Raw genomic sequence first — 24,996 nt, forward strand, 5'->3', positions numbered from 1 at the left:
GAAACTAATTGCTTTTCTTGATATATATATATATATATATATCATATATCACATTGCATATATATTGGCTTTCATATATATATATATAGGCTTTCATTTATATATAGAATATATATATGGAATATTTATATATGGAAACCAATGCCTCTGCTATTATTAGTCAACATTCTGTAGGAGATTCTTGCCAGAGTAAGAATCTCCAAACATCAATCTATTCATGTGTGAAACAGGGGCAATATTAGATGCAAAGAGAAAGCGGGAAGTTCTCTGTCGTTGAATTTATACAGCCATTTAGCCTTACTCTTCTTGTACCCTATCAGTTGTGTGACTGAATCATATGTTTTAACCAAGGGAATATTGTTCAAATTGATGACATGCTGGTTTAAAACTGAGTCCTGAAGAAGCCTCATGTATTTCTGCCATAACTTTAGGAAAATGCTGTTGGGTACCCATGCATCTCTGGTAAAGAGACACATGGAGCAGATCTGACCTCAGTGTAACCTGCAAGCAAGCTGAGCCAGTCCTATAGAAGCACAGCCAACTCATGGACCGAAGAGCATGCAAAAGAAATGCTTGTTCCTAGAAGCCTCTGAGTTTTAGGAGCTAGTATGTTATACCATATTGTTGTAATCTGAATTAGCTGACAAATATATTTGGCATATAATTAGTACTTAATAAATAGTAACTGTTTAACTTTAGCCTGTTCCCTCATCTGAAAGTTGGAAATAATGCTACAATATAGAGCTATTTAGGAGTAAGAGAACCAATATGCATGTAAAGAATTATATTTCTTTAGGCATATTCCAAAGAACATTGATACAGAAAAAGGTAATGGCATTGTCTGCTAAAATCCAAAATCCACAATGGTCAGTTACAGTTGGGAAATGTTGCAGGCAAATGGAAGAGGATCTTACGGCAGACTTTCATGGAGACTTAACAATGAGCATGTTGAAACATATAGAGAGGGTGTAACACAACTGCTGGTGGCTCACACCTGCGATCCTGGCTACTCGGGAGGCTGAGAGTGGAGACCGGAGTTTCAAAGCCAACCCAGGCACAAAAGCCCGAGACTCCACCTCCAATAAAATGCTGGAGGAGGCATGTCTCAAATGGTAAAGCATTAGGCATGAAAGACCAAGAAGGCTGAGCTCACTGAGCAAGAAAGCAGGTGAGGTGATGAGTTCAAGCCCTGGTGCATATACACACACACACACACACACACACACACACACACACACACACACACACACACACACACACACACACACACACACACACACACACAGAGGTACAGAATAATTTGGTCAAGAATATTCCATGGAGCCTATCTGAGGAAATGCCAGTGTAACCTACTTAGTAGGATGTTTATCAAGAAACTTTATTAACTTGGATTCTCCATTTTATATATTAAAATGGTTTTCAATATAAGTTTTATTATTATTCAGACTTGGGTTTTGCACAATTTTACTCTAACCATATTGACAGGTTTTAATAATGCAGTATACACACACACACACACACACACACACACACACACACACACACACACAGCTTCTATTTTCTAGCATTTTCTCTAAGTTGTTGGCTTTGATTAAGTGGATCTCCTGAACTTCCATGGGTTGAAATTCGTAATTTGAAAGTAGAACAACAATAGAGTGGGTAACAATGTTCAACGAGAAATGCACCTTACTCATGTAAATATAACCCCTCTGTACAGCGTATTTACAATAAAATTAAATTTTAAAAATAGTAATACCAACAAAAAGCCACCACATAACATATATATGTCGTTTGCACATTCCTTTCTTCCAATTTTGCGATTTTTCTGGCTTCTAGTGCCATGCTGAATCCAAAATGGCTCAATTGACAACAGTTATCAACTGGCTTTTCTATTATTACACACCCAGAAAACAGAATAGAAAAACCAATACCTCCTTTGGTGGTCTCACTGCTAAGCTCTCCTAAAGGCATGCTTCAAATCAGCCCTACCCACCTGTCTCCCCAGTGTTCAGTCTTCAGGCTCCTGAGGTAGGCTGCAAGGTTCAAATCTCAGGTTGTTTCCCAAACTGGTACTTTTGGTAAAGCCACTGAACCTGAGCCATGCTTTTTCGCTTGTACAATGAACATAAAAGCAACTTCAACATCCACGAACATGAAGTAAGAAATGCAAGTTGAGTATTTAGTTGTTTGGTTTGGGTTAGTATGGGACTTGAACTCAGGGTCTCATGCTTGCACTCTCCCCTGGCATTCTGCTCAAGGCTGGCAAGCCTGATGCTTTACCACTTGAGTCATGTTTCCCACCTTTGAGCTTTTGGTGGTTAATTTTCTGCCTGGCTTCACACTGTGATCCTCAGCTTTTTTGTGGGGGGAGGGCGGTCCGGTCGTGGGGCCTGAACTCTGGGCCTGGGCACTGTCCCTCAGCTCTTCAGCTCAAGGCTAGTGCTCTACCACTTGAGCCACAGTGCCACTTCCAGCTTTTTTCTTTTTGCTTATGTGGTGCTGAGGAATCGAACTCAGGGCCTCATGCATACAAGGCAAGCGCTCTACCACTGAGCCACCGTCCCAGCCCCGATCCTCAGCTTTTAACCTCCCAGTAGCTACAATTATAGGCATGAGCCACCAGTGCCCCACTGTGATTGGTTTCTTAAGTCTGTTTTTGACAAACTAAGTCTTCTTCGCTGGAATCAAATCCTTTCTTTGGAGACTGTGAACTACATAAATATTAACACAGTAACTGGCAGTCAAACAAGGGCCTTTAGCTCTGCTAATTGTGCTTTGCCTTTGAGTAATGGCATGGTTAAATATAAACAAAGATACTAAAACCTACGTTTATAGAGACAATCTTCACTGCAAACCGCAACAACACAATACGAACTACACAAGACAACCCAAGTGGGCTTCAGGGTTGGGAAAAAGGAGTCTAAGAGAGTTCAAGACCACATTTTGTAGTCTAGACAAGCCCTACCGCCCACCCATTAGCCACATAGTCTCAAATCCTGACTGGGGAATACCTCAGTCTCAGTGAGGAGGGGGGACAAGAGAGAAGGGAGGTCCAGGAGCAGAACAGACAAAAATCCAAATCACAGAAACAAGTGACCAGCCTTTCTCTGCACATACTAAGTTGCTTTTATTAATCCAGAACGGCATGCTACAGGTACTGTACAGCATGGACATTTATTCATTACAAAAATGGCTTCCAAACCATTCAAAATGAACTTGGAATAAGAGCATAAAACGGAACAGTAACATCACAACTGTTAGGAAACATTCAAAGTATTCACAAAAAAGAAAAAAATGTTATAGTTAGCATTTTAATAAACCAGAGAAAAATCGGAGACAGTTTTACAATCGCTTCATGTCAACTACAATGGCACTGAATGAACAGGTCTTAGCTTTATACAGCATTTGCAACATCAACATGCCTAGGTTTTTTTTTTTTTATTTTTAAAGTTCGCTACCTACTTGTATGTAATATACGTCCATAGAAGCGGCAGCTGGATTTTTCATTTAAGAGTAATCTAATATACAGAATTTTGGCCCTTAAGGGTTTATACCTCTTCATTTAAAATGCTTTCTGGACAATCTGCTATCAAACACATTTTGTTATAGGTGACATTAAAACTACATACAAATCTACCTATGTAACATCACAGCAAAACATGATGAACAGAAAGTACAGCATCAAAAAGGGAGAAAGCTAAAGTCACTGAGAGTTTTGGCACATCAAGTTTTGCACACGGTCAGTCCATGTCCTAAGGGTGCAGGGCGTCTGACTAGGATTCAAGGGCGGGGCAAAACAAGGGCAGTTCCCACTGCTGCTCAGACAGCATCTAACATTCCCTCACTACAGTTCAAGTCTTGTTTTACTTAATGGCTTTTGAAGCAACTTTTGTTAATGCTACTGATCCTTGATGCAACTATTAATGTCCATTTGGCGGTATCTGGGTTTCAGACAGAAAAAAAGAAGTCAAAAAAAAAGGGAAACAAAAAATATATATACACATTTTTATATATAAACTTAAAAACCTTGTACAAATGAGTTGTTATATATAAGATGCTTATGCTAAGGGAGGGGGAAAAAAACTTTATACAGTTCCAAGAAAAAGGGGAACAAAACATATTTAAAAAGAGACAACATACAAGTACAACAAGCAACCTCTAAAGCAATAAATACTACTGGTCCAAAAGCATGATGATTCCATTAATTGTTGAGTAGCAACCCCCTCCCCACAAAAGAACAACACCAAGGAACAAGGTATATTAACACATTTTTAACCCTTTGTTTCTGTACATTTAAACAATAACAAGTAACATCACAATAAAAGTTGTTTCACACAGAGAAAAAAAAATAAAGGTAATGGCACGGCATCCATTGTGCCCTTCTGGTTCAAAAACCAGGTGTAAAATGATTGGTTCGCAAGCTCGTATTTAATACAAATAATACAGAACCAACTCCTTCTGGAGGGCTGCTTCAAAATTGCTTCTCTCTCTCTCTTTTTTTTTCTTTTTGTTTTTAATCAGTCTTTTAAAACTAAGCTATCAGAACTACATAACAGTTATGTATATATATATATTTATTTTTAAACGCTACAAAGACTTTAAACAGCTGTTGATAAAAATTTTGGTAGAATCATGAGGTTCTTCTCTCATCTACATATTTAAAAGGAGAAATTGAAATAAGAATGGGTCAAATATTGACCAATGAACTCGATAAACATCAACTCATGTAGCCACGTGGCACAAAATTAAAAGAGTACAAAACAAAAGCTTTCCAAGTAGGGGTGAGGGGTGGGGAGAGGAGCAAATCAAGAAACCAAGAAGAAAGCACTCATCTCAGGCAGGGCTGACAAAGCTAAAGCTATTCTAAAGACTTGGTTACGAGGGACAGAGGCTGGGGCTGGGTCCCAGTCAGCACGTTGTGGGAATGTAAGGAAGATGTCGATGGCTGTGCAAGTGATGAGGACGGGATGATGGGTGGCTGCAGGGCGGCAGGTGGTAGGTCCAGGGCCCCGTTGGGACAGAGGGCAGAGGCCTTGCTGTGGGCGGCCTCGGCCAGCAGGAGCGCCGGTGGCGGAGGCATCATGGACAGGTGGGCCAGGGGGTCAGGCTTCAGGGAGAGCGAGAGTGGCTGGGTTTGCTCAGTCTGTGACTTGGCGTCTTGGGGAGGGGAGCCTAGCAGGTGTGGGGACGGGGGTGGCGAGTCTAGTAAGCTTCCATCTGAAGAGGGCGGGCTGAGGCAGCTGCCTTCACCTTGTATGTAGCGAACGCACTTTTTTTTTCTCCTAGAAACAGGAGGGAGAAAGTTATGTGAATAAAGGGCAAAGATGCCAAGAGACAGTTATCTAGTGCTCACGGCAAATGGAAGTCACCCAACGGTTTGTCTACATAGCATGGCAGGCTGGTGGCTGGGCAGTGAAATTAAGAGATGCCACTGGCTGCACTGTTCCCTCAACCATGGGCCCATGAAGAAGCTGGCTTTGGCAAGGAAGATATTCAAGAGACACCCTACTTCCTTTCCCATCCTCATCTCTTCCCACATGTAAGTGAGTTGACTACGCGAAGTCACCTGTACAGAGTGGCTTCATTTGAACTGTGACTGACACAAATGGTTATTTCTCTTTGGGCCTACAGACTCTTATCATTTGTCCTCTCTACCACCTCCCACTACCTCTCACCAGTCCCCAATGATGAATGTGTATTTAAAAGAGAAAGACAGAGCTCCTTCCCCGGGCTGTCCCTTATCAATATGAAACTCTAAAAAATGCTAACTGTTGAGCCCACATAGCTGAAGACAGAGCTAACTAGAGGCTTAAAGGTCTTAACACCACACTACCACCACCACTACCACCTCCACCACCACCACCACCACCACCACCACCACCACCGTGAGGCTGCTGGTGCCCAGAGAGCTTTTGGGCTTGTCTGTTAAGAACCACACCAAATCAAGAGAGGTCAGAATCAGGTGAGAGGGAAGGGAGGGAGTAGGGGAACAAAAATAAAAACACATTAAACTAAAACAAAAACAAACCAACCAAAAAAGAAAAAAAAAGGAAAAAAAAACAACAAAAAACAAAAACAAAAAAGAACCACCGAAAACAGTTAGAAGAGGAAAAATGAAGGTGGGGAAAGGGGAAGAATAAGAAAAACAGAAAATGATCCAAAGGAACAAGAATAACTGGTTGTATGGCCTGCAGGTTGTGGATTAAATTAGGATTCAAACTTGATTCCCCCCCCCCTTTTTTTTAAGGTTTGGGGACTTCCCCTCCCCTGTCCCTTAGTCAGAAAGCTTGGAAGGAGAGCCAGTGGGATAAAGGCCCATCGGGCGCTTGCCATATGCAAAGGCCAGGAAGTGAAGGGCACAGCACAAGCCGGTCACACAGAAGGGACCACAAAGAAGAGGTGGCAGGAATTGCAGCAGGGACCTTCCTAGGTTGGGATTATCATGATCCATGTTTGAACCAGAACATCTAATTCTGTCCTAAACCATCCCCAGAGTCTCCCTCTCTCACTTGCCCCATGTGTATAAGAAACAGGGATGAGAATGTCAGAGCCTTTCTTGCTTATCATCAAAGGATGAGGCTGAGGGATGAGGAATCAACCCAAGAAATTGGGCATGTGACTTCAAAGCCTCTTCCAACCATTAATCTCAGTCTGACGGGATCGTACTTGGTAGGAAAGGTGATCCTGAGGATCAACCTACTAATACTGTAAAAATAATGCAGATACAGGATGTGCTTAGCCAAAGGCCCTTAAGTATACAGTCAGAACCATGGCTGGTAATGCTTCCTCTGAATACAAGTGTGTGAGCACTGGCCAGCTTTCTTGGTGTAGAACAATGGAGATGTTGCCTGCTGGAAGGCAGCTGCTGTAAGACAGGGTCACTGCCTTTGCAGGGAAAGGGGTATCCTGAGTTCCTCCTTTGCTCTGAGCCCCAGAGCTGTCTTCACACCCATCACTGAATGGGGCATGGACTCTGAAAGATGTCAGGAGGGGGAGGGAAGAAAGGGAAGGGAAAAGGGAGCATGCTCAGTCCTCCCTGCTTGGCCCAGAGGCCAGGACCTGTGGGGCAGGTGGCTTTGGGTCTGTTTGTCATCTCTGGATCAGAAGGAACCCTGGGGGGGGGGGGAGCAGAGACAGCAGCCACTCTTTCCTCCGCTTAGCAGGGTTCCTTCTGCTCCCTGTGATAGAATGTTCTGGACAAGAGATTCTGTTCCCATCCCAGGAACTGAGATTAAAATCATGGAAGCATCTCCGTTTTAAACCACCTGAGCCTGCAGATCAAAACATGCTCAAAAACTAAGAAGTCCATGCATTTACAAATCGAGGAAAGGAAAGAAGGTGGGAACGGGGAGGGTATAAGCAAAACTGAGAAAGCAAGGGGGAAAATGAAAGAGAGGAAAGGAGAGGGCGAGTGGAGGGTGGGATGGGGGCAGCCAGGCGGACAAGGGAGCAGCAGCTCAAGGCAGCATTCCAGGCTCTATTAGGGCAGAGTGGAAACATGGGAAAGCAACTTGGTGGGCTCAAAACAGAGTCTGGTAAAAATGTCCTCCAATGCCAAACAACATTAGAAGCCCTGTGTGGTGAGCTAGGAGCCCTGACAAACTACAAGTGTTTCTGGGTCTTCCTCAACCCTTCGTCCCTCCCTTCCTCCCTCCTAATGAAGTGGGAAGTTTCCATGCCATGGGAGTGCACGCATTTTGAACATAGGACACAGAGACTATGGGGACAGAGCGGTGATCCTCCAACAGGGCTGAGCAAAAAGTGGCTGGAACACACACACACACACACACACACACACACACACCCACACCCACACCCACACACACACACACCCCTGAAGAGTCAGAAAATGTCTCTGTTTACAACTGCTTCTGTCTGGTTTATTATTATTTTCTTCCTTCTTTGCATTTTAAGACATATTTTGTCCTGTTGATTTTAGCATCAAGCCTGATGTGGCCATGATAAAGTTGAAAGGGAAAAGGAGCAGAGGGAAGGAAGGGACCAGTAATGAACCTGTACAAACCTGACTCTAACCTCCCTCCCATTAGGCTTCCCCTCTGATCAGAAGATAGCCTCTTACAAACATTCATTGCTAGCTTCTCCTCCAAAAGGGTTTTCTCTGATCCTGATTTGGAATGACACTCTCAAAAAGATAGTGAGGGCTTGGATTAGTCCAGTTCCTACAGCTAGGGGCATCTTAGCCTTTGCCACAACAGAAATGCTGCCTGTATATAGACATTCAGCCCCGTCAAGCTGCATTCTAGAAAACCATGTTGCTAAAGTCCAAAGATTTGGGGTTGTCAATAACAACAACAATAATACTAATAATGGGAAAAAATGCTGGGTACTGGTGGTTCACTCTTATAATCCTAGCTACTCAGACTGAGAACTGAGAGCTGAAGATCATGGTGTAAAGCCAGCCTGAGCGTAAGTGAGACTGTATCTCCAGTTAATCAGCACAAGGCCAGAAATGGAGGCATAGCTCAAGAGGTAGAGCACTAGCTTTGGATGCAAAAATAAATAAATAAATAAAAAAGAGTGGGAGATCCCGAGTTCAAGGCTCAATACTGGCCAAAAAGAGAAAAAATATATTACAAAAATTCTGGTCTAGGAAGATGGCCCAGCAAGGTATCAATCGATGACAGTAAGAACTTCCAAGGGGATTGAAAAAAAAATTCTAACCATGCAATAAATGTTTCCAAAATAAAATGGAGGAATCGAGAACTACCATCCATTCCATGAATAACACCGATATACCAGGCACCTGAACCAGCCTTACTGTGAGGTATGTGGTGGTGTTCCAAGGTTTCTGAGGAACCTTATCTTTAGAGCGGCCACTGTGGCCAGCCAACCTCCAAAGCAGTGCATCTAAGAGTGGCTTCCATCAGCTCCCACTGGGCACGCGTACGATGCTGATGTGTTCATAGCCCATATTGGGTAAACAGAGCCCCTGTCATCCCTAGATCAACCTAATGAAACACCTAACACTCTTCATCAACCTTGTCAGAGGTGTTTGTGTCCAGAGAAGTCCGCAGGACTATGCTGAAAGGACATCTATCACCTCTGTGAATGCTGTCATCCCATGGGGAGATGGGAGTTCTTTTCCTGGTGGGTGGCCAGCTAAAGCCCCAAGTTCCTCACTCTTGAGCAGCCATAGCTCTCTACGAAAAGAATCTCAGCCCTCAGTCCCCTGTGGTCTGTGTAGTCAATGAAAGTCAACACTTCACAGATCTCTCAGACTGGCATCAGAGAAGGGGGTCAGAGACACAGGAGACTCGTGGGCATGCATGTGATGGGATGAACATCTGATCTAACGTCTAGACACGGAGCACGGCAAAGGCATGGAGAAGAGGGACACGTGACGAGGGAGGTACTACATACAGGGACGCGTGTTTGAGATACCTACCATCATAATATTCCAAATTCAAAGACTGCTTGTATCAGAACAAAGAAACAACAAATTTAACCAAAGGTGGTCATTAAAAGAAAGGAAAGGAGACAGGAACTAGTTGGTATCCCTCCACCAAGAAGGAAATACCTATACCTTCCCTGAGAATTACAGGCTTGGGGGCAGAGCAGGTTGGGTGGGACCTAACGGTGAAATATGGGGGAGGTGAGCTCAGTCTGGACTCTTCTGGAGACCAATTCTCTGTGCATATGTGACTTTTAACTCGGCAGGCGTGGTAAGGCTGCAGTAGGTTGACTAACTGCAGTGTCTCTGCCTATAGACCTTTAGCTGGTACATGCCATTCAATGCCACGTTTCTGTTTCTTGGCAACAAGGTCAGCTAATTAGGCTCCTCTGTGCAGAGATAGGTGGTTTTTAAACACAAAACAACCAAAGAGAGAAGAAAGAAAGAAAAAAAAAAAAGGAAAAATTAAAATGAAAATAAACAGCCTGCCCCAGTGTATTTCTCTGAATTTTCTTACTGCAAGTTCACGGGAACGCTACCTCTGCCACAGTCTAACACATTCAGACCTTGGGAAAAGGGTGGTCTCTGTGCTCAGTGCATGGCCCATTTGGCTGACTTTAACAGGAAAAGCACCAGTGCCCCATCCTTCTATGTTAAGGTCATGGTCTCTGTCCTGTCACTGGGTGTATGTTATTCATAAGAACAACAGGAAAAGAGGAGAAAATGGGAAAGGAAAGGGCATGAAAATCAACAAGGAAATTTTGAAGAAAGAGGATCATTGGTCATTGATGCCAGTGGGAGAAAGGAGATGGGGGAAATGAGGGCCACTAAGGTAGCAGAAGGACAGAAGGCTCTGATTAACCCCAAGGCCTCGCAGTGGTGATGTACCTGCAGGGTTTGCACCATAAAGTCTGTCGGTCAAGCCCGAACAGTGCCCGACACTTCTTTGGAGTATTTGCATCTGTTAGCATAAGGTAAACACAAAAAAAAATACAACACAATGGTGGGTCGTGCTCAGTTGGATGTGAACCCTCTGGCTACAGCTTACTTGTCTTCTGCTTCACCTTGGCTCTACTTGACAATCATCCCTCACACCAAGGGCATAAAAGGAAAGGACTTCTATGAGTCAAATGGAAAAAAAAAATTCAAATAAAACGATAAAACACACACGGAAAAAAAAAAACAAAACAACAACCAGAAACCAAAAAACAATGAAAAATAAATAAAAAAGAGAAAGAGAGAGAAGAGGAGGGGAGAAGGTGACATCATTTGCTTCTATCTAGGCCAGGATGAGGATCCTGGGCTATCACAGGAAGGGGGTTGGCAGGCAACTTTCCCTGTGAGAGGGGCGCACTGGGGTCTGAGTGGTGGCCCCCGAGGAGGAGCACAGAATGCTGTTTTACAGTGGCATTTTGGAGCAGCAGCAAGAGTAAGCACACCCCTTCATTGAACCCATCCACTGGCAGTGTCCCGCTCCTCATGTCTCCTATGATCCACACACAGAGCTACAAAGCAACAGGCCAGAGAGGGGAGGGGAAAGAATGAAGAAACCAGCTGCAAACCAGCACAGCGAATCTGGGGGACTATACACACCTGCAGGGGCCGCACCAGTTATTCTGCTGATCAAGGCCAAAGCGCGCTCGGCATTTCTTAGGAGCGCTCAGGTCTGAATGAGTTCAAGAAAGGAGCGAGCAGAGGAGGAGGAGGAGGATGTGGGAGACAGGGAGAGAGAGGAAGAGAGAGGGAGAGAGAGAGAGAAGGGAAGAGAGGGAAGGAGGAAGGGAAGGGAGGAAGGGGGGGGGGAGAGAGATACAAATAAGAAAAAATAAAAATAAAAAAGGGAATAAATCAATGACCTGGTTACTAATGGCAAAATATTGACTTTTCTTTTTCTTTCTTTTTTTTTTTTTAGTTTCTTTAATTTAAAAAAAAGGTAAAAAAAATCACATTCTTAATTCAACTTGTGAAATTAGCTGTGGCAAATAAAGCTGCAGTATCCCTTTCTCAAGGACTGTCTCAGATTCCACATGAGCTCACAGAGGAAAGTTAAGATTCTGAAGAACTCACTCTTCCAATTAATCGTTTTCCTCTTCAAAAAATTTTTTTTGTTTTTATTTTAGTACTGCTTTCCCTTTTTTTTTTGTTTCCTCTCAATTATCTTTATTTTAAGTAAGAAAATAAAGCGAAGGAGGGAATTAAGTTTGTAAACATGCTTTTTTTTTCCTTCTGAGGACACGTTTTTAAAAAATAAATAAATAAAAAAGAAATGAAAAACTACAAATAAAAAAACAGAATGAAATGAAACAAAACAGAAAGAAATAAAGAAAGAAAAGGGTTGTGGTATTGGGATATTGCAGCTTTTGGAATGGTCTTGTTTATTCTTTTAATCTGTTTTCATTAATATTAAGAGAGGAACAGAGGCAGGTAAATGGGCCGTGTGAATGAGCTGTTATGGGTTAGTTAAGATGCTCATAGCAACAGGAGGGCAGGCAGAGTCAGCAAAATGCTAGTGAAATTTGCAAATTATGAGCAGAAAAGCAAAAGGAAGAAAGTAAAATAAAATAAATAAAAAGCAAAGGAGAAAATAATCATATTGCGAATGCATGCTTGCGTGAGAAAACTTAGTGAGAGCAATGAAAAAAAATGCCATTAGATTAAGGAGGTTTATTACTGAATTCCTTCCATTTTTTTTTTTTTTAAATCAGTCTCTTTTAAAGAAATACTGCATATTCAATTTGCACAGTTAGTTCAGCTCTAAATCACTGTCATTGCTGCTTTAATAACTGTTATGGGAAAAAGTAAAATAAACAAAACAGAAGGTTAAATCAAATTAAAAAAATAACAGAACTGAAAAATAAAAAAATAATAAATAAATAAGTAAATAAATAATCTATCGAAACATACAAAATCGTGTAGATGGTCACTTTTAAAGAATGTTCAAATGTCATACGTGTTTAATGTTAACCAAATGAGAATGGCAAGAAAAATTAAAAAACGGTTTATCAGACTATTGTAATGACTCAAAATGACATTAGCACCTGTAATCGGAGGAAGTGAAAGGCAAGGATTTAGGAAACATTCGCTGTGTTCTGAAAAAAAAGAACAAATTATACAAAGCCTTCAAAATGTTTGTTTTTTGATGGTTGGTAATAAAAGCCTGGTTTTCTCCGAGGGAGCGCTGGGATTGCCTATGCAGTATTTCTAATTTCTTCTCCAGAATGACAAACCTCCTTAATTTAAAATGGGTGCAATTTACCACTGTAAAGGCATGCATCAGAACACTGAGGGGACGCCCAGTTAATACCCAACACTCGCACGCACCCCTCTTAGACCCCCTAGCCCCTCCTCATCCCTTCTCAGACACATACAAAATAAGCAGAGGCATGCCTACCGCTCGCTCTCCAGTTACAGGCTTTGCAGTTATTTAAAAACACATTCCACTAGAATTACAATGTGCTTTTCATGCAACAATGGATGCTACTAGCTTTAAAAGGGCAGTCATGGAGCAATTAATTAAAATGCATAAACAAAAAAGGCTGGCTGAGATGGGTTCCCCACAATGTCCTGGCCTTGAGTTTTTCCTGTCTCCCCAGATGGCAGCCTGACATAAGAGTGGCCCTCCGACTATGGCTTCTACCCTCACCCTGACTATGGTAACTTACCATTGGTCTCGCCTGGCTGCTTGTCCCTTTTCCTCTTCTTCTTCTTTCCCTGCATGAACAGATCAAACACAGGAAATGAGTTCAAGAAACAGGACGGGAGAACTTGCCTGGGAGGAGACGGTAAAAGAAGGGACCATCCACCACACTTTCCCACATCTACCAGAAGAATCTTCTCCAACCTTCCATCCCTTAATCCAAATGAACTTGAACTGTGCCCTTGCTGGAAGGACTCGCAAAAGAGAAGAGTAGGGAGAATGGATGGTGAAGGAGAGGCCCCATGGTCTCAGTCCCTCCTCAACCACCTTTAACAATGGCTATTATTTGTGGAGCATCTACTAGGTACCAGACATGATGCCTGCCTCTCCACAACAGCCCTTCTTTCACACATTAAAGGTGATGAGCTGCACAGAGCCAATCCCAGCTCTTGGCCTAGCCCTCCTGGTATTTCTGCAACCTGCTAGGGTGTGCATGTGGAATGAAAATAGACAGGTTCTGAGGGACATCTGCTTCAGTCTAGATCTGCATGTGAGCCAGCTACCTGTGTGAATTAAAACTCAGTGTGTGCATCAGTATGTCGAATGCTACCTTTGTCTAAAAGTTTTCTGGTGTCGTAATGTTGACACAGAAAGGATGGCCAGAACCCCAATGATGTGTCCAGCTCTGAAGGAACCTCAAGTGGCACCAGCCAAAGCCTGAGGACATCTCTGTCTTTTCAGGTCCCAGATCTGAGCCACTGGGGAAATGTGCTGTGGCTCCTGAGCAGCATACCTAACATGTGTTATAGTCCTTGGTATATGATTAAAGAAAAACAAAAACAAAAATCAGCGGTGCACTACCTGGCTTAGAATGAGCAAGAATGAGATGATTTAGGAGTCTCGGTCCAAAATACAACACAAATGATTCAGTAGTTGGGCAATAGTACCCACACCGGTGTGCAGGACTTCCCTGCTGCATACACTAAAGGTACTCACAGCCTCCTCCCCGGAAGATCTGGGGTTTAGTTAGGACATGTAACAGAGATGTTCACAATTAAAGCAAGGGGCTGACAATGGGCTTTGAGGGGACAGGGACTGTGTTTTAACAGAAAGATGTGGCAGAATTAATTACCATTATTTGATTGTAAGGCAGGCTGGCTATCTTATAAAAAGAGAAGGAAGGGTCTCACAAGTCAAGCAGGCAAGCAAGATTTACTTCTTTTACCTAAAGCCACAGAAATAATCTAACATGATGTTACTAATGTAGAAGCAAGCATTTTCTTTAGTGCTCTAAGGAATAACCCCAAGAATCACTAGCCAAAGGGGAGAGCTTTACCCACTTCTAATCGCCAAAGCTAGTGACATAAAGGCTCTGTCACATTTGGCTGAAAGCACAGGGTTGTGGAAGAAGAGAGAGGCTAGCTCAGGAAACATTCTCTAGAAAACCTCCAATTTCACAATGACCTAAGTCATCTGCAGATACTCCTATGTCAAGTTAGTTAACAAAGGAAAACTAACAAATATCCATACCAACAAATCTATCAAAGCTTCCATTCTAAGATTCCTGTCCCCAAAGTGTCCTCTGGGCCACTGAAGCAAGAAGCACATGTGAGTTCACAGAAAGGTGTCATGGGCCATCAAAACAGGAATCTGACAGCATCCTTTCTAGATATAAAGTTTGTAAGCCTAAATCCAGACAACCACTAAACCTCTTCCCAAGTCTCAGCATCCCTATTTTCTAAACCACCTTCCCCCATGCAGAAGGGAACAGAAGTAATGCCAAGTACCCTATGGATCTACCAAAACCTAGAACATACATCACAAAAAGCTTAGATATCTACTAGGTAAGTCTCCTTGTAGAGATCTGGGGTATCATTCGCATCATTCCTAGCAGAAATGACACACTTTAGAGCTGTATAGTATACATCCCAGGACGTTGTCCATGAAGTCTCCTTGGTGATCCCAAATTTCTATTGGGGACATGTTCCATAGAGAAGCTGAATGTGCTTCCTGTGGTACCACTCAAGACAACTCAATGAATTGGGTCTGTTGCAGGGAGAAGCTGAATTCTTAAGAACTTGTGACTTGAAGCCAGGAGAGCCACTGTCCTGAAAGTGCACAGCTGTGCGTGTGCAGGCTTAGAGGCTGCCTATGCTGCTGGAACACTCTACCTCGGGGTCAGGTAGGGGTGCACAGAAAGCCTGTGGGAGGGCATTAACTGTCTCATCCGCTTCCTTTCAGTCCCAGAAGAAAGGCTTCCCTGGTGCTCACATGCTAAGGATGAGCCAAAAGGTTCCAAGCACCTAAGACCCTGTAATGTCCATCGGTGGGAGACAAGTGCTCTCAGCTCGAAGTTCCAATCCAGACAGACCTGCACTAATCCCGGTGTCAGCTCCCAGGAGACACAGACAGATGCTGCCAGACAGGGTAGGGCCCAGAAGGGACATAGATGGGATCATGGAATTGAAACCCAGTAGAGTCCTTCCTTCCAGCTCCTTGTCTACACAGCAATCAGCGGCAAACAAGCACAGGTTTCAAGATAAGAAGGCAATTGGAATGATGCAGATAAGATTAGCATGGCCTCTGAACATGGCTGACATACCAACTCTCAAAGCATTTTGTATTTTTATGCTAATAAAAGAAAATCAAGGCGAGAACAGAAATAAAGGGCAGAAGACTAAGCAGAGAGCCAAGGTGAAGTGACTCATTGGAGTAGAAGGAAAGCTGCCACCACTGAGAGCCACACAGGACAATGCTGGTGATTGTCTGGAGGATGGCTATTGCTCAGAGAACAGCCACATCTGACTTGATGCTGAACCCCGCAGAATCTGCCTTGTGCACAGCAAGTCTGAAATCTGGAAGACGGTAATGACCTTGACCCCTACCAAGAGAGCCAGTGCGAGAGTGGACTCGGAGGACTAACTCGCTCAGTGATTCTCCTGGCTCCATGATGGCGGCAAGGGGAGGCACTGAAAGGAAGTTGTATTTGCCCCTCCAAAAAGATGGCAAAAAGAATTCATGAAACTATCTGTCATAAATACTGAGCAAAGAAAGAAGCATTTTACCCATCTAGAGAGAAAGGAAAGCCTAGAATATTTGAGCTACTGGACAAAAGGCAAGGTCAGAAATACTGATAGGAAATGACAGAGGGCTCCGGAGGACAACAGGCAGGAAAGGAGCCAGGGGAATTGACAGTCCTAGCTACTGGGAACCATCTGAAAGCCAGGATGGAAAATCAGGCAAATCCTGCAACAACAAAGAGCCCAGTAACATACATCACCTAACACATGCTGTTCTCCACCCATGTACCCAGCTTCACTTCAACCTGCCAAAGGAAGACTCCACTGGCGACTTTCAGGGATATTTCCATCATGTTCCTCTCAGGATGAAGTAGGCTTTCAACCTTTACTTCAGCCTGGCCTAAAATACTTGTTTTGCTTTTCCTTCTTAAGCCTGGATGTCCGAGGCTAGGGGGTCGAACGTAGTGTTAGAGAGCTTGCCTAGAATGTATATGTATAAAGCCCTGGGTTCAATCCCCAGCATTACCAGAAGGAAAAAATAAGGCCATACCCCTGCTTTAAGACTTGCGAGGGACAAACTAGTTCCCTTCTCCCCTCCTCAGTGGTGTTTCATAAAGCCACACCACTGATGTCTGCCACAGACTACAGAGGACTGAATCTGGAAACTAAGCCCCTCCTTGGGACATATTCCACTTCTCCTAAGAAATGAGCAAGAAGTATGAACCTCCACGATCCAGCACACGGACCCTGGCTTCCTTCCCTCCCTTCAGAATGCCTGTGCTGGCAGACCAGGCAAAAAAATCCTGATGCCACCCTTCAGTTCGGTTAAGAGGATGAGACACAAATGGTCCTAGAAGTGAGAGGAATGGAATGATAATTCCAAGGCCTGCCTCAAGTTGGCAGTGACCATTCTCTCAATCTGTTCAGACCCACACTCTGCAAGACAGCTCTACACAAAACGGTCCACTTACATAGTTATCCCGCGCAGACCAGCCAGGGTACAGCTGCATGTGAAGCTGTCGCTCCTTCCGGGCCAGCTCGTAGTACTTTGCTTGTTCTTCTCTAGACAGTGCATGCCACTGGAAGGGACAGGGGTAGGGCAGAGATAATGCAAAAACATCACCAACTACACTGTGGCCAACAAGGGTGAAGAATGAGTATTTTTGAGGACACGTGCATCCAACAATGGTCCAGTCTGTAGATGCGTGTCATCGACTGGCTCTAGGGTACATGTGGCTGTTCTTGACACTGTGAAGGCTACTTGAAGATTCATATTGGTTGAAAAAGCTGGGTATTAGTAGCTCATGCCTGTAAATCCTAGTCATTCAGGAGGCTGAGATCTGATGATTAAAGTCTCACAGGAAAATCTGTGAGACTCTTATCTTGAATTAACCACCAAAAAGTTCAATTGGAAGTATACCAGCCTTGAGCAAAAGGGAAAGCACAGCATCTAGGCCTTGAGTTCAAGCCCTAACACTGGTCAAAACAATTTTTTAAAGAATGGTTGAAGGGAAAGCCCTTAATCTATTCCCACCACCTGTCCCCCTCCTATTAGGGGGTTACCTACCCTTCGCCCCAGGATCTGGTTGATGGCAGCACTTTCTTTCAATGTGCATTCCGCCACCACCTTTGCTCTCATTTCCTTCATATACAACATGAACGCATTAAGGGGTTTCTTTATGTGGGGTTTCTTCTTTTCTTCTTCCTTTTTGGAGTCCTGATGCTTTCTGGATACAGACAAAACAGACAGACACAAACAACCCAATGAACAATCCCATGGTCCAAATTCCTCCCAAGCCGAAAACCCACACCCGGGATCCTCCCCACCCAAGCCTGCCAGCTTTGAATAAAAAGCACCATTCCACCTCAGACCAGGAACAAAAATAGGTTGGGGAGCAGGCGAGGAAACAAGAGATTCTTTATTGCTTTACCAACAGACATGTTCCCGAGGCCCAGGAGAAGCATACTGACTCAGGTTCCCCACCACGCACACAGGCTTTCAGACAATGTTCCATTTCAGGCTTTGAGGCCAGGAAGTAGCTGCAAATCTCAATCCACCCAAGTCAATCCCCACCCCTCTCCATCCCCCCCACCCTCCCCCTCCCAAAGAAAGATCTCAGCAGGACAGTCAGAGGAAACCATCTCTCTCTTTATAGAAGAGCCCACTTGGCTCAGGTGCTCACTGGGTCCAAGAAGGACACCAAAGCGCGAAGCATGCAGGGACCAGGGCAACACTCACGAGCTGTGCAGGGAGCCGACGTCACTCTGGGAGGATTCCTGTTTGACTGTTGGTGTGACTATGGCCGGGTGGGGAATGCCGGTCGTGTGTAAAGTATGATGTGGTGGGACCATGTGGGGAGGGAACCTAGAAGACAGAAAGCTGTGTAAATCGTCAGAGTCAAAATGAATGAATGAGGAGGGATGTGTACACATAGTTTAAAAGAAAAAAAAGAAAAAGCCACGCAATATTCACATGAAAGCAACCCAAGGCATATGAAACCTGTCAGCATTAATTAGCGATAAATTAAACATCATGATTCTCTAATGTCATTAAAGCCAATCTTCTCCCTTCATTATTGCTACCGACACGAGACATTATGACTTTTAATATCTTTAGCAAAAGACAAATTCAACCGATGTACTAGGTTGGAAAAGTAGGCTTGGACTACCTGCCGGAAATCACACGTCCACCGTGTTTATTTGAAGCATTATTAGTGGGATCTAAGAAGACAATTTCCTAAGTCCTAATCAGCTCTTCAAATGAAAGGTGAAGTCTTTTGTTGTATATTGACAGCTAAATAAAATATTAACGCAGCTGAAACATACATACATTTTTGACAATGCTATGTAAGCCTCATTAAGGCTTATTCTGCTGATGGACTGCAATACAATTTTAATTTTGTTTTCTTTTTGTTGCTATACCACCATTGGACAGGAATAGGAGAGAGTCAGGCAAAAAAAGAGAAATATTATATTCCCTATTTGGTTCTCAGCATAAATCATGGACATTTCAGATAAATGTGCATTCTCTCATAGCCAAATGTAAAAGAAAAGTACAAGTACATGTATACACACAAATGTAAAAAAATGAAGTCTCATTTTATGACCTTCCTCCTGTATGATTTAGGATCCCTTTATTACTTTCACTTAATACGTTATTTATACATCATGCAAAAGCCTTCTAAATGACTATAAAAATTACAAATAAAAAAAGGATACAAGCCGGGTGCTGGTGGCTCATGCCTGTAATTGTAGCTATTCAGGAGGCTGAGATCTGAGGATATGTTCAAAGCCAGGCCAGGCAGGAAAATCTGTGATCTCTTATCTCCAATAAACCACTCAGAAAACCAGAAGTGGTGCTGTGGCTCAAGTAGTGGAGTGCTAGCCTTGAGCTGAAGAGCTGAGGGACAGCGCCCAGGCACCGAGTTCAAGCCCCATGACCAACCAAAAAAAAAAAAAAAAAAACGAAAGAAAGAAAGAAAGGATACAGTGGAAATAGAGGTGTGGCTCACTTGATAAAGCACCAGCCTTGAGTGGAAGAAGCTAAGTAAGAATGAGCAACTCTGAGTTTAAGCCCCAGTATTTGCACTCAAAACAAATTGTGCATGTATGTGTGTGAATAAAAAAGCTTTTTAGTGTTTAACAAATAGTGTATATATAAGTATAAAGTTTGAGTGTTCTCCTATAATACTGTTTACTTCTGAAAAGTTCTCTATAATACATGTTAGTCCTTGAGTTGGCATTTTCCAACCATGCAAATTAACCAGGACACAAAGAACTAGTTTCAAACTGCCCTTGGCCCATCTGCAAACTGACAACTAGATGGGATGAATGAATTACCCCTTTTCTGATATGCTTGGAGCTTCTGTGCCATGTCCTGGGTAAAATAATTGTTCCCTATGTTCTCCCCTAACCCCCTCACAGTAGCATATACCGTGGAGGAAAGGTGGAAAGGAAAAGGACCAAATCTCAAAGAATACAAAATGGCGGCCCTGAGCTCTGGTCCGGAGACACTGCAGGAAACAGCTGGTAGTCTGTCCAGGTGAAAGGCATGTAGATCATGGCAACCACTGCTTTCCTAAATACACCAAACCCAGAATAGACCAAACCCCACCCTACCACCATCCCAGGAGAAACAATCTACTCTTTAAAAAACTCTCGCTCCAATGGAAACAAGAGATCCTAATAGGGCTTTATCATAAACTATTCCAAATGGTATTCTACTTAAAGCCGGAGCACTTTCCATAAATGGACTGCAAATCATTTTTCCATTTAGCCCAAATAATGTAGTTATTTACAAAAAAAAACTGGCTTCAAAAAAATGAAAAAATGAGCAGTATACAGATGAATAGAGACAATGTTATCAGACACTTTGTATTCATATACTGTTTTGTAGAATGGGAACTTCTTTGTACAACCACTTAAAGATAATAAATTTTTCTTAAAAAAATCCATAAACAATGCTGATCTTTGTATGGCCCAGGGTCACCAGAGCTACCTGACTCAGAAATTCCATTGTGGAGTGAAGCCCTCCCATAGCTGTCTTCACAAACTTAATCCAGTGTTGTACTTTGAGAAGGATGTTTTTTAAATAAGAACCAAGGAGAGAGAAAAGGAAAAAGTAAGGGGCTAGGAGAAACATAACTAATCTCTATTCCCTTCATAAAATGGAAAAGAAGAACAAACACTTGGGAGGCTCAGGCTCTTTGTCATTGCTTGAAGGGTTCAGTGGAAACCTGAGTTAAGAACACGTGTTCTTTGCAGCCCTTAGGTGAAGAAGTAAAGTGGCAGATTTTACTGTGAGTTTGAATACATATGTTCCCAGACGAGAGAAACGGGGAGAGATTGTGTGTGCACATGCATGCATATTTGTACACACATATGCACCAAATCACCAAAGAGGCAAAGCCAAGTGCTAGTGGTGGTTGATGCTTGTAATCCTAACTACTCAAGGGACTGAGATTTGATGATTATGTATTGAAGCCAGCCTAGGCAGAAAAGTCCGTGAGACTCTCATCTCCAATTAAGTACCAAAAGAACTGGAAGTAGAGCTGTACCTCAAAGTGGTAAGTGCCAGCCTTGAGCAAAAGAGACTGTGTCTATGACTTGAGGTCAAGCCCCAATACTGGCACAAAACAAAACAAACAAACAAACAAAAGCATAATTTGAGAATGAGGACAAATTGAGGATGAGGACCAATTTCAAGCGTATCCATGAAGAACAAACACATCCAAGCTACCCCTACCGACCTACTCATCTATCTGAAAAATGTACAAGCTGGGAGACTGGTGCATGCCTGCCTGCATGACCTGTGTGAATACCTCCACTCCAGAAATTTCCTTTCTGCAGACAACTGTTTCATGAAATGCAATAAACACCCTAAAAATTCCAAGCAGCTCATTATACACCCCCGTCTGCTCTTATGGCTCCAAGCCAGAATATAATGATGAACCTTAACTTGTTAAGGACAACTAATTTTTGTTTCTGGCTGTCTCGGGGGTTTCTCTTGGACTCACTCTCACTTTGCTTCACTGTTGACACGTTTCTGTTAACTGGATGTCATCTGCCGGCCTTGATTTTATGCACAAGCAGTAGGATGCATTTTCCTGTGCAACAATCCTGCTTTGAGTTGCATTAGGTTTGTCATTATTCTCTCATTTTCCCCCTTGCACTTGTAACATTTCATCTCTTCCTGCCTTATTTTTTGTGAGCCACGGTGCACCCACATTATGGTTTATACATGATCTCGCTCTCTTTGAAGCCGGCAGATTTCAGAGCCCGCTCTCGTCAGGAGAAGAGCCTTGCACCAATTTAGCAGGCTGAGGGCCTGGAGCTCCAACATCTCAATCTAAAGGGGGTCACAGGGTGGCACAAGTGAGTGTCAGCAAGAGCTGTTTAATTGCCAATCTAGGCTTCTCCATGGTGTTTAAAGTATAATGACCCATCACTTAATTCTGAGAAGTCCTGGCCCCGCTGCTGAATAGAATGAATTATCAAAGGGTGTTCTGCAACAGGGCAAGCTGCCTACATTTGCTATAACTGCCATAAGTATAATAGACCTATACTTCTGTCGCTCCATTACCACAATAATGTATTTAATTTGCTGTATACGCTTTTTAACTAGCTATCTTTCATATAGCCTACCTGGGGAATCGGCCGCTGCCTCCTCCTCCCCTCCCCTCCCCCACCTTGAGCCCCTAACCTTTCTTCCCACTGCTCCCTTCCTTTCCTGTAACATGAAATAACCTCCTAATGATAATTCAATTGATAAGCTTAACCCCCATCCCTATTCTGTGATTCTGTGATGACTTCAGTATTTTCCATCTCTGGATGTTCCGATAAACAAACACCAAGAATGACCAGGGAGAGATGCAGGGGGGGAGGGGGGAGAGCTGCAGGTCCTAAGCCGCTCCCTCTCTCCTCCTAGGAGGCTCCCCATTTGTTGCTATCCTTTGTGGGGCTGTGATGACATCATTTGACGAGTGGTAACCTTCCTACTCTCACTAGATGCAAGGATCCTCCCCCCCCCCCCCCCCCCCGGCCAAAAGTATGTTCCCACCTAACTAATATTGGCCTGCATTCTGAAATGCAGGTGATGTACCATACCTGGGAAGTGGATCTTGGTTATTACATGCGACCTATGGCACCATTACAAATGCTAGATACACTTAAGTGATTCTCACTCCGTTCCTCACCCAAACAGGGACTTGTATGAAAGAATAGACGCATCATGGCCTGCTGTCCCAGAGCTACCTCTGGCCGTGGCTTCTCATGTGGGCTACAGAGAGTAAGGCAAGCATCTCTGCCGGGTAATGCATGCTAATTACATTATGCACCATCATCAAAATGGATTGGTTCTTTCAGCCCATCAGGAAAGTCTAAACCTCCACCGATTTAATTAACTTGACTGAAAATCAGATGAACAGAAAATAAAACTATCATTAGGAGCAATTAGTGACTACTTAAACATACTGCTGCCATCCAGTTTGTAAATAAACTAGCAGTCACTGAAAAATTAGCCAGAATTAATTAGAGGGGGCAAAAGGAGAACTTAGAATATGTGTGTATGTTGGGTATTCTTTATAGTCCTCAAATATAGGCATACAAGAATGTGTGTATACCCACAATTACTGTTTTCAAGCTTTCATAGATTTTGGTCTGCACAGGTCAATTAAGTGGCTGTTAGGCACATGTGGCTATTGAGTACTTCAAATGTGGTACAAATTGAGATGCACTGTGAAGAGACACATCAGATTACTAAATCCAGGCACCAAGAAGAAGGTAAACTGTATTAAAGGGGTACAGTGGTAGCATGTCCAAATAATAGTATTTTTGGCCATACTGTACTGAGTTGAGCAAACATCCCTGAAAATAACTTTACCTTAAAAACAAAACAAAACAAAACAAAAGCAACCAAGATGGCTACTAGAAAAATGTAAAAATCCATATGTACATGGTTCATTTTAAACTCAGAAGGCTTTCTTATGGACTCTCAATCAGAATCCAAGCTTTGAAAAGACCAGTGGGTTGTTTTTTTTTTCCAAACTCATTATATAATAATAATAAAATGAACACCAGGTTCTTCTTTCTTACCAAGCACAGGACAAGACAGAAATGGCATTTTGTGTATCCTGACTACTTTCCTCTACAGGCCCTTACGAAGTTGGTCAAATTCACTGTCCCAGGATGGAACCTTACAACTGGACACTGCTTGACTTGGAAGTCGAGATGGCTAATGCCACATCTGTTTTGCGCTCTTTGTTCCTAGGTGGCGTGGCGGCTGTCTAAAGGGCTGAGAGCCGCCCTGTATCCTTGGATGGAGGTCTTGTTCTTGGAACTCACCTGGACATGGAAGCGTTGACAGTCAGCGCTGTGGGGTAGGGGTGCCTGAATCCTCCTGTCGTGATTGGGTATACTGGTTGACCTTGCCTACAAAGAAGGGGTACAAAGTGAGAGACAGGAAGCGAGGCTGGGGGCGGGGATAAGAAAAAGAAAAGCCGGGAAAAGTTCTCTGCATAGTAAGCTTTATTCTCATTTGATCAGAACAAAAATCTTGGGGATTGTACAGGAAGGATCAAAGGGAAGAAACACAGAACAATTTGAATGCCATAAATCTGATAGGAATGGCTAATTAAATTTTATAACCTCTGCTTATGTCAATAGAGACCCTCTCCCCAAGCTGAAACTAGGTGTTTTGTTGCAATAATTAAAGGCGAAGTCTCACTTGCTTTAATGGAGCCATCACACTAATTGAGGGCTACACATCCAAAGGAAAACAATAATGAATGTAAATTTATACCAAAATAAAGTACAGTGAATCAAAGGACTTTGGTTGCGCTTTGGGCCTCTTTCGGTATTTAGATCTCGGTGAGAAAACATTAAATTAACAGAGCTTAATTTGTAGCCTTTTGTCAAATTAACAAGTGTTGACAAGAGTTACCGGGGGGAGAGTCCCCAAGAAGAATTGTGGGTAACCAATAGACAATCACACCTCATTACAATAATTAAAAAATACAGCAACATGCAAAATAGCATCCTCATGAAAGACACACAACTTTTCCTGACAGAGGGCTGTCTGAGCTGGCAATTCTTTTTCATCTAGACTTCAGTATCTCCCCATCAGCTGACTGAGTGGGCCACATATGACTGAGAACTATCAAGGATTGGTCCCATCCATTTGAGAAGAAATGGGTCACAAGCTCCATGCTCATATCCACTGCACTGGACTAAAAATAAGAACTAAAAATAAGAAACTGCACCCAAAGCTGAGGGTAGAGGGCAATCTGGTTTTGTTTTTGTTAAAAAAAAAAATAGCACAGAATCTAGAGAAATCAAGGTAGAATTAAGAGATGAACTACTTCAACATATAATTTTTGGTAAGGTTACAAAAGGCTCTCCTCCCTAAGACCCAAATTTGAGAGTTTTAT

At 43.0% G+C, this 24,996-nt stretch overlaps 1 protein-coding gene and 1 pseudogene across 43 annotated transcripts in view; one reads left to right on the top strand and one right to left on the bottom strand.

Annotated features, from left to right (window-relative positions):
- Positions 1-3,102: 3,102 nt before the first annotated feature.
- The window catches only part of Tcf7l2 (transcription factor 7 like 2), a 212,906-nt gene continuing 191,012 nt past the window's right edge, over positions 3,103-24,996 (bottom strand). For 6 of the 43 annotated variants that reach the window (XM_042689165.1, XM_042689164.1, XM_042689159.1 and 3 more), the window contains 8 exons: positions 23,912-23,998; positions 18,309-18,434; positions 17,637-17,796; positions 17,041-17,148; positions 13,075-13,123; positions 12,451-12,501; positions 11,006-11,078; positions 3,103-5,282 (listed from right to left, as the gene is read on the bottom strand). In XM_042689165.1, the coding sequence (XP_042545099.1) occupies positions 4,859-5,282; positions 11,006-11,078; positions 12,451-12,501; positions 13,075-13,123; positions 17,041-17,148; positions 17,637-17,796; positions 18,309-18,434; positions 23,912-23,998 (1,078 nt within the window). In that variant the 3' untranslated portion in view covers positions 3,103-4,858. Of the gene's footprint in view, positions 5,283-10,299; positions 10,374-11,001; positions 11,079-12,450; positions 12,502-13,070; positions 13,124-17,040; positions 17,149-17,636; positions 17,797-18,308; positions 18,450-23,911; positions 23,999-24,996 lie in introns of those variants that run through there. The other 37 variants (XM_042689163.1, XM_042689157.1, XM_042689153.1 and 34 more) reach the window with 19 other exon arrangements.
- LOC122116068 lies at positions 15,582-15,677 on the top strand (annotated as a pseudogene).

The sequence above is a fragment of the Dipodomys spectabilis genome, unplaced genomic scaffold, assembly GCF_019054845.1.
Source record: "Dipodomys spectabilis isolate Male_0828 unplaced genomic scaffold, ASM1905484v1 ptg000125l, whole genome shotgun sequence".
NCBI lineage: Eukaryota > Metazoa > Chordata > Mammalia > Rodentia > Heteromyidae > Dipodomys > Dipodomys spectabilis.